This window comes from Salvelinus fontinalis, chromosome 21 (genome assembly GCF_029448725.1).
Source record: "Salvelinus fontinalis isolate EN_2023a chromosome 21, ASM2944872v1, whole genome shotgun sequence".
NCBI lineage: Eukaryota > Metazoa > Chordata > Actinopteri > Salmoniformes > Salmonidae > Salvelinus > Salvelinus fontinalis.
In genome coordinates, this window is record NC_074685.1 from 43,522,730 (window position 1) to 43,532,728 (window position 9,999).

Consider the following 9,999-nt stretch of genomic DNA (forward strand, 5'->3'; position numbering starts at 1 on the left):
GAGGCCTCCACTAAGCTAGCACGCGTTTAAAGTTAGTAGCCCGGGGGGGTGGTCTGCTCAGACGGAGGTGGTCTGCTCAGACGGAGGCCGGTTGAGGGCACGTCTGCAAACCAGACGTGGTCGTGTCGACAGAGAATCCAAGCCGGATAGCGATGGCGAAAGAGAGGTTGTGAATTGTAGAATTGTGTTTGCTAACTGGTGCTAGCTTCCTGGCTGCGCTAGCTGCAAGATAAGCTAGCAGTTAACAGACCGGGGCAGGCAAGTTAGCCTTTGGGGGACGTCGCGATGGGGGGGAAGTCTGTTTTTGCCTCTTCGTGCGGTGACGTCGATAGACCAGTCGTGGAATTAGTAGGGTTCCAGGTAGCTCTAGGTAGCTAACAGGCCTAGTAGGTTAGCAGAATGGGCCTTCAGCGGGCGTCACGCCTGAGGGGCCTGTTGGAGTCCCCGGGCAGATTATGTCGGTATTCCAGTCGTAGAGGATAGGCGGGGTTCCGTGCTCCGTACCGGCAGTAAATGGGTCCGGGTCTTGTAGCCCAGGAGTGGGCTTCAGTGGTAGCATAGGAGCCCTAGCCAATTAGCTTCAGGCTAATTGGGGCCTGCTCCGGTGCCTGCTCCGGGGTGGAAACGCTAGCCAGGAGTGGTCACCCGGGATTGTGGTTAGCTAGTTGCGAAGATCCAGATGAAAATGTTCAGAGTTTGCGGTAGGAATCCGGGGATATGGTGAGAAATAGGTCCGTTATGCTCTGGTTTTAGTCACGTTGTTCGAACTAGCGAGAGCTTTCCGAGCTAAAGGTTAGCTGATGACCGCTAGCAATGGTTTGCTAACTGATAGCTGGTAGGCAGTTAGCTGGCTATCTTCAGTAGATGGATTCCAGATCAGAAGTAAATAGAAATACTTTAGAAAAAAAGCAGATCCACGCCACATTGGGTGAGGCGGGTTGCAGGAGAGTATTTAGAAGTTGAGGTTTAAGAAAGTATTTTTAAAAGATATGCGAAGAAAAAGATGTAAAAAGATATATACAAGGGACACGACAGGACAAAGACGTCTACACTGCTACGCCGTCTTGGATATGTTTTACTACTATATAAACTCAGCAAAAAAATAAATGTCCTCTCACTGTCAACTGCGTTTATTTTCAGCAAACTTAACATGTGTAAATATTTGTATGAACATAACAAGATTCAACAACTGAGACATAAACTTAACAAATTCCACAGACATGTGACTAACAGAAATGGAATAATGTGTCTCTGAACAAAGGGGGGGGGTCAAAATCAAAAGTAACAGTCAATATCTGATGTGGCCACCAGCTGCATTAAGTATTGCAGTGCATCTCCTCCTCATGGACTGCACCAGATTTGCCAGTTCTTGCTGTGAGATGTTACCCCACTCTTCCACCAAGGCAGGACATTTCTGAGGGGAATGGCCCTAGCCCTCACTCTCCGATCCAACAGGTCCCAGACGTGCTCAATGGGATTGAGATCCGGGCTCTTCGCTGGCCATGGCAGAACACTGACATTCCTGTCTTGCAGGAAATCACGCACAGAACGAGCAGTACGGCTGGTGGCATTGTCATGCTGAAGGGTCATGTCAGGATGAGCCTGCAGGAAGGGTACCACATGAGGGAGGAGGATGTCTTCCCTCTAACGCACAGCGTTGATTGCCTGCAATGACAACAAGCTCAGTCCGATGATGCTGTGACACACCGCCCAGACCATCCACCTTCAAATCCCGCTCCAGAGTACAGGCCTCGGTGTAACGCTCATTCCTTCGACGGTAAATCAGCCCTGTCAGGTCCAGCGACGGTGGGTTTGTGCCCATATGCGACGTTGTTGCCGGTGATGTCTGGTGAGGACCTGCCATACCACAGGCCTACAAGCCCTCAGTCCAGCCTCTCTCAGCCTATTGCGGACAGTCTGAGCACTGATGGAGGGATTGTGCGTTCCTGGTGTAACTCGGGCAGTTGTTGCCATCCTGTACCTGTCCCGCAGGTGTGATGTTCGGATGTACCGATCCTGCCTGTTACACGTGGTCTGCCACTGCGAGAACGATCAGCTGTCCGACCTGTCTCCCTGTAGCGCTGTCTTAGGCGTCTCACAGTACGGACATCGCAATTTATTGCCCTGGCCACATCTGCAGTCCTCATGCCTCCTTGCAGCATGCCTAAGTCACATTCACACAGATGAGCAGGGACACTGGGCATCTTTCTTTTGCTGTTTTTCAGAGTCAGTAGAAAGGCCTCTTTAATGTCCTAAGTTTTCATAACTGTGACTTTAATTGCCTACCATCTGTAAGCTGTTAGTGTCTTAACGACCGTTCTACAGGTGCATGTTCATTAATTGTTTATGGTTCATTGACAAGCATGGGAAACAGTGTTTAAACCCTTTACAAAGAAGATCTGTGAAGTAATTTGGATTTTTACAAATTATCTTTGAAAGACAGGGTCCTGAAAAAGGGACGTTTCTTTTAGCTGAGTTTACAATAGTGGTATTTATACTTTAACCTACCTCTCAGACAAGTGCTATATATGCCCATATGGCATGACTTTCAACAGTCGCAGATAAAGTAGCTGGAGCATATGAATGCGAGAAAAGGAGAGCGCCGCAGCAATGCTATTATAACAGGGTCAAGATGACCATTGCTGCGTTTACACAGGCAATCTAATTTGTCTTTTAACCATTTAGATCAGCTCTGAAAAATATCAGATGTGAAGAAGAAAAAATCCCAAAAGAAATTAGTGGAAAAAATATCAGAATTGCCTGTGTTAACGCAGCCCCGGTTAAATGTATTCCTTTGGAATGTTGATATCATGGAAAATGTGCTTTGTTATGCTGGCCGTCACTAGTTATCACAACCACAAAATCTGAAACCCGCCTATTTCTACAAATTAACTTCTCTAAATGTGATTATAACCCTAACCTTAACCACACTGCTAACCTTAAATTAAGACCAAAAGGCTAATTTTAGTTTTAGTGAACTTTTATGATTATAGTCAATATGAAATTTGTGGCTGTGGTAACTAGTGGAAACCCTGTTATTGACTATGTCTACTTTCTTCCCGGCTAAAGAGGTGATTGCGCACACCTGCGTCCCTTTCGTTTAAATGGGGAGCTCTGGGCGCGAGCCATATCAGGGAGAGGTGGACTCCAAGCTGCGGTGCCAATGCACGGGTGATTTTACAGTATTGTTGTTGAGTGTATTGTTAGGTTTATTAAAGTAAGAGCAAAACTGGTTTGTGTTTAGATGTGGCATCTTGGAGCAATGCCAGGTAGTGCACAACATTTCATTGTTTGTATTTGTTATTTTGGGGAAACTTGATATTCTATAATGGACCCAGGCCTCCCTTATAACTAGTTGTACTTGTTGTAGTTAACTTGGTAGCTTGGTGTGGCCTATTACTGTTTGCTGTGCTGCTCTTTAGTTACCTTTGTGACGTTATCATCTTGTGCCTTTCACTACAGTATATTTTAAACAGAGTGCTGTGTCCTACAACCTAAGTGCAATAATTGTCTACTGTAATCTAGAATATATTATGAACATCGGAAGGTCTCATGCTTACCACTGCTTGAATTATTGAAATTGTAATGACACTGTAGTAAACAATATATTTTTGTAATACATTGTAGCGTGACCTGTTTACTTACCATGTACCCAGTTGAAGTCTTTATCCACTCTGGCCTATCTGAAAACAATCTGTTTGTTACACTATCAAGTTTTTACTTCTATATCCTACTGTGAGGTGAAGGATGTTAATCTTGCATCAAATTTGGGCATACAACTTTCGTGTCTGTAAGTTTAGCAACCGATCAAAAAATCCAGTCAACTTGTATTTGCATTTGACCTTTTAACAAATGCATTTGTCCAAATACAGTTTGCTTAAACTCTGCCCAAAATTCCCAACAGCAAACCACTGGTCATAGTGGCAATGTAAATGTTTTGCATCATAACTACTTTATAAAGACAGACCAAGGACAGACCAACAACCTGAGGCCGGCAACCTGAGGCCGGCAACCTGAGGCCAGCAACCTGAGGCCAGCAACCTGAGGCCAGCAACCTGAGGCCAGCAACCTGAGGCCAGCAACCTGAGGACAGTTATGCACATAATACCTATTCATGAACTACTTGAACATTGTTTTATTTCAGGGCATGGACTGGTATGTTCAGATTAAATGACAGCATAGTTTCACTCTGGTTATGAGGAGGATGTGGAGCTGAACCCAATGCAGGGTTTCAGATGGCAAAGAGACAATAGTTAAAGTCACTGGTGGTTTAGACATGCCATTAATCTCAATGCCCCGAGAGACTTCAACTAGTTTGAACTTGTGTGTAGGTCTTTTAACAATGCCTGATATGCATCTTGGCTGCAGGTATTATATTAAACTACTCACCCTAACTGCATCCTGAATAAAGTGACTTATGGTTTGACAAAAGGATTCCATGTATTGTGTAAATGATCTGTCGCTTATAATTGTCATTGAGGAAATGGTTAAATGTTAGGACATTTTGACTATCCACATTGGAACGTTCTTGTCTTTAAAGCTAGAATCATATTCACAATAGAAGCCCAGATTATGTTTGCAAAGTAGAAATACATGTACATCAGTATGACCTGATGCTTTTCTTGTGACAACAGACCTGATGAAAACCATACAATAGCTTATATGCATAATATCCAGTCTTTCTAAATCAGTTTTTGCATGTTTATATTTTATTATGATTCTTCAAATACAACCTGTCACCCATTCTCTTAACATTCAATAAGAAATGTTCTAAGAATTCATTAAGAGTAAACCGAGGTGTATAATTGTAGCATTCATTTAATTTAACTCACAGATGTGGGAAATCATGTCCCATCCAACCAACCTCTCATTATTTCCTAATTATTTTTCTTATGATGACCAATAGAGTCAGTCCTACTCCCGCTGTGAAAATAATGTTGTTGTGTGACTTCACCATTTCCCAAACTGACTCAAGAACAGGAGGGACAGTGGCAGGGGCAGGAGGGTCCATGTCAGGAACAGAAGAGGCTATGTCAGGGACATGAGGGACCATGTCAGGGACAGGACAGGTGGCAGGGACAGGAGGGATCATGTCAGGAACAGGAGGGACGATGTCAGGGACAGAAGAGACCATATCAGGGACAGAAGGGACCATGTCAGGGACAGGACAGGTGGTAGGGACAAGAGGGACCATGTCAGGAACAGGAGGGACCATGTCAGGGACAGGAGGGACCATGTCAGGGACAGGAAAGGTGGTAGGGACAGGAGGGACCATGTCAGGGACAGGACAGGTGGCAGGGACAGGAGGGATGATGTCAGGGACAGAAGAGACCATGTCAGGGACAGAAGGGACCATGTCAGGAACAGGACAGGCGATAGGGACAGGAGGGACCATGTCAGGGACAGAAGGGACCATGTCAGGAACAGGACAGGTGGCAGGGACAGGAGGGACCATGTCAGGGACAAGAGGAACCATGTCAGGGACAGAAGGAACTATGTCAGGGACAGGACAGGTGGCAGAGACAGGAGGGATGTGTGGGGGATGTGTTCGTAACCTTTTTAACAACAGTTTTACTATCATCACTGCTGAAATGAAGATAAAGCAACCAGCTGCCCCTTTCCAGTACCATGACCAGCTATTCTGCTTTTTCTGGAGTCTGGTTTCTATTTTTTCTAAAAGCTCTCTAACCTGATTGTTGTTGCTGGTGTCATTGTTTTTGAACACGTGGTATCCACCCCTGCATTTCTTAACCAGCTTCTTCAGATTGCTATCCTCGCGAATGAACTGATCTATAGTTGTGTCTTCCAGTCTCTCCCCATAAGTGAAGAGCACCATCGTGTTTCCATCTATGTTGGCAGATAAAAGCTCCTTGAGTGTCTCCATTACACTCTTCTCTTGTTCTGTGAAGCGACCCAGCTGAATGACCAGGAGGAAGGCATGGGGACCTGGTTCACACAGAGTCATGGCCCTGTTCATCTCTCCTCTCACTTCCTCCTCAGAGAGGTCACTGTTGGACAGACCTGGAGTGTCCACTACTATCACTCTCCTCCCACACACCTCTCCTTCTTGTCTCTCACTCTTCAGTGTTACTGGTTTGAAGCTGATTCTGGAATCAAACACCTTTTGGCCCAGAATGGTGTTCCCAGCTGCACTCTTCCCCACTCCACTCAGGCCGACCAACACCAGTCTCAGGTCATTGCTGTTAGCACCTGAAGCAAGAGTTCAGACATGAAATACTGAAATGTGAATTATAGCTTTAGACAGACTGAACAACTGTGTTAAGTCCAAACATGTTCATGCTACTGATCAGTGCCATATTTTTGTAACACCGGTATTCACTGCCATTATTGATATCCTCTCAGTCTCCTTTCACTTTTAATTTAGTGATTTATTAATTAATTTATTAAGTAGATTATTGACAACACAGCACATTTATGTTTCATGTATATTCATGTATGTTGCATATTGAATTCAACACCATTTTGTCACGACTCCTACCGAAGGTGGCTCCCCTTCCTGTTCGGGTGGCGCTCGGCGGTCGTCGTCACCGGCCTACTAGCTGCCACTCATCTATTCCTCCCCCTCCTTGTCTGTTTATTAGTTACACCTGTTTGTAATTAGGTTTATTAGTTGGGCTTTATTACCCAGCCGGCCCGCCTGCTTTGTCACACACCAATGTCACAGAGGAGGAAGATAACTTAGACAAGTTCTTCACTATTGGCACAGAATTGTATGTTTGCAATGTTTGCCCCTTTTCAAGATTTTCATTAATCTGCATTGTCCTTTTGGCTACGGTATATTTTATTGACCATAGATTCATGTGATGTTACTTTGAGTCATATTATTCTTCTGATATTCCAGGGAGATCTCACTCAATCACATGACATGTCAAACAGAATCATTTTACAGTGAGCATCACAATATATAAAATGCTCTGTATTGTATGTTTTAAAAAGTGTCTCAACATCTTCTTATAAACCATATAATACTTTTAAAGAGACACAACCTGTTTTTTCTCACCAATGACTTGGGGACAGTTCAGAAACATCAAACAAACATCCACATGAAATTACAAGCAGAGCAGGTACTGCCATAATTCAATACATATGCAGGAAAGCAAGAGACCTAGGATAGTTAGACATGCACAGTGTTTGTATAACTGTTATTTGTTTAAACTCTGATTAAATAATTTGAGTTATGATTCTGATAGGGAACTACACATGTGGAGTTGTGAAAACAGTGAGTTTTGATACTCTACATACAATCAATCCTGTGGGCCATTTCTAAATGAGACGTTTGAAAGTGAATCAAGTTAGTAGGCTTTCTCTTATGTACGTAACCTCCTTTCACTCTTATTTTTGGGGTTTATTTATTTACCATTTTTAAACCTTTATTTTATCAGGTACAATATCGAGGATACATTACATTTTTGTTTGTTGCACACACAATTCAAACCTACTTTATGTAAATTATTTCCATTTCAAAATCATTTCCAAACTAAACAAAAACTCAATTCAACCATGTTCTTTGTCTAACTTTTATTTCAGTTTCTTATGTCAGTGAATCTTTCATTTTCAAATCATATTTCTGCATGCAATAGGTTACATTGAATTCTCTCCTAATAACGTTTTTTTTTCATAGATAGTGAATCAAGGAAAACAATCAGGTTTAAACTCTAAAATGAAAAATGACAACTACAGTAAAAAATGATGAATATATCTGGATATACCTGTGAAATCTGAATGAACTTGAAAAAATAGATACATCTGGACAGTATACAAAGTATGATGTTATTTTACAATTAGCCTGGAATCAACTGCACCCATCACCTAAAATGTTTTATCTTCAAAAACTTAAGCTTATGTAAATGTTCCCGTTGTGCAAAATAAGTGTGTTTCTGTATAATTTGTGCTTGTTTCAGCAAACACTAAGTCAGGCAAAACTGTTGTCTGTCATTGTACATTACAGGTTCCTTTCGTGAAGGCTCCAAAAGTCACTCCAACAAGAGTGAAGCCAGCTGCTTTCAAATATGCAATATTTCTTTCAGCTTTATCTCTTGCTTCTCTCTCCTTATTTTGCTTCAGCTCCTTGATTGCTCGATCCAGGGCAATTCTTCCATATTTACCTTTCAGTGCTTCAATCTCTATCCATGTCTTATTTTCATTCTCTTTCAGAATCCTATCTATCTCCTCCTCAATCGCTCTCTCAGCCTCTTGGAACATTTTGTTGGTGTAGTAGTGCTGTCTTCCATCCATTATGGTCATGTTGTTGATCTTCTCAAGCAGCTTAGAGACCTGAGAGCGATTATTGTGGTCTCTGTTGTTGAAGGCATGATATCTCCCATGGCAGGCTTCAAAGACCAAGGTTTTTAAATCTGCACAGACTTCACTTCCCATAATGAATGATTCAATACTTTCTCCCTCTAGATCATCTTCACGAGTAAAAAGCACTATGGTGTACTTTTCTGCCTCTTTGCCAAAGATCTGCTGGAGGATGTTCACCGCCTCTTTCTCCTCGTCTGTGAATCTACCCAGCTGGATCACAATCAGGAACGCATGGGGACCAGGAGCAGCAAAAGTGATGCACTTTTTGATCTCGTTCAGTATCTCCTCTTGGGTAAATTTGGTGTCGAACAAGCCTGGAGTGTCGATGATAGCAATTTTTTGCCCATCCACATTCCTTTTGGTTTTGTCACACACCAATGTCACAGAGGAGGAAGATAACTTAGACATAAAAGTGTTTTCTCCCAGGATGGTGTTTCCTACTGCACTCTTCCCAACTCCAGTCTTCCCAACCAAAACAATCCTCAGCTCATCTTTTTGCTTTGGCTGCTCTGTTGGGTGACAAAGACAAGTTCTTCACTATTGGCACAGAATTGCATGTTTGCAATGTTTGCCCCTTTTCAAGATTTCAATTAATTTGCATTGTCCTTTTGGCTACGGTATATTTTAATGTGATGTTACTTTGAGTCATATTATTGTTCCGATATTCCATGGAAATCCCACTCAATCACATGACATGTCCAATCAAATCATTTTGCAGTATTAAAAATGCTCTTTATTGTATGTTTTAAAAAGTGTCTCAACATCTTAAAAATCATATAATACTTTTTAAGAGACAAAATATTTTTTTTAATTCTCCAATGACTTGGGTACAGTTCAAACACATCAAACAACCATCCACATGAAATTACAAGCAGGGCAGGTACTGCCATAATTCAATACATATGCAAAAATGTGCAGGAAACTAAGAGACCTGTGCTAATTAAACATGCAGCTGATGGTGTCCTTTTTACCCCGACACATGTAACATAGAAAAAAGAAAAAAGCAATGAGAAGCTGGAAACTGGGTACTGGCTTGTGTTTCAGTTAAGTTATTTATCTATTAATTAACAAAATAATCAACTTGAAAGTTTCACTTAAGAAGGTAATATTTCCTGTTTGTGGACAGCACCCTCATAAGTAAAAAAGCTAAAATATTTACATATATTGACAACGCACAGAAACCCCATTATGAACGGATGTACTTGTTGATGAACAGTGAGTGTCTCTGTATTTATTACTGATTGTGTCAACCACAAAAGAAGATCCGGCATTTCACAATAAAGTCATTTGAATTGAACTGAACTATATTGGATATACTTAATATACTGTATGTTTGACAGCAGTATTTCTACATGTTTACTGTTAGTTGAATGAGAAGTTAGTGTAAAGAAGCATACTTTTTGTGTACTTTGACCCATTTAACGATAACTCAACAAAATATTTAAAGTATTATTGCATTGACCTGATGGGTTTGCACTACAGTAGTCTACTGATATAAATACCAATTCTAGTTGATGATATTATTACATTTAACTTCCTTTCATACAAGTATCATATATACAACAAGAATGTTAATATACTGTTAACTGAGTGTACTTACCCATCTGATTATCCAGGGAACTCATGTTTGAGCTGTGCCGTCTGTCATGTGCTGTGTTTGTTTGATTTTAGAGT

At 41.8% G+C, this 9,999-nt stretch overlaps 1 protein-coding gene across 1 annotated transcript; it reads right to left on the bottom strand.

Moving 5' to 3' along the window:
• Positions 1–4,588: 4,588 nt before the first annotated feature.
• Positions 4,589–9,999, bottom strand: LOC129818966 (GTPase IMAP family member 8-like). The gene is made up of 3 exons (XM_055875363.1): positions 9,926–9,999; positions 8,081–8,834; positions 4,589–6,200 (listed from the first exon to the last, which is right to left on the bottom strand). The coding sequence occupies exons 1-3, from the start codon at positions 9,948–9,950 to the stop codon at positions 4,871–4,873; spliced, it is 2,109 nt and encodes a 702-aa protein (XP_055731338.1). The 5' UTR covers positions 9,951–9,999; the 3' UTR covers positions 4,589–4,870.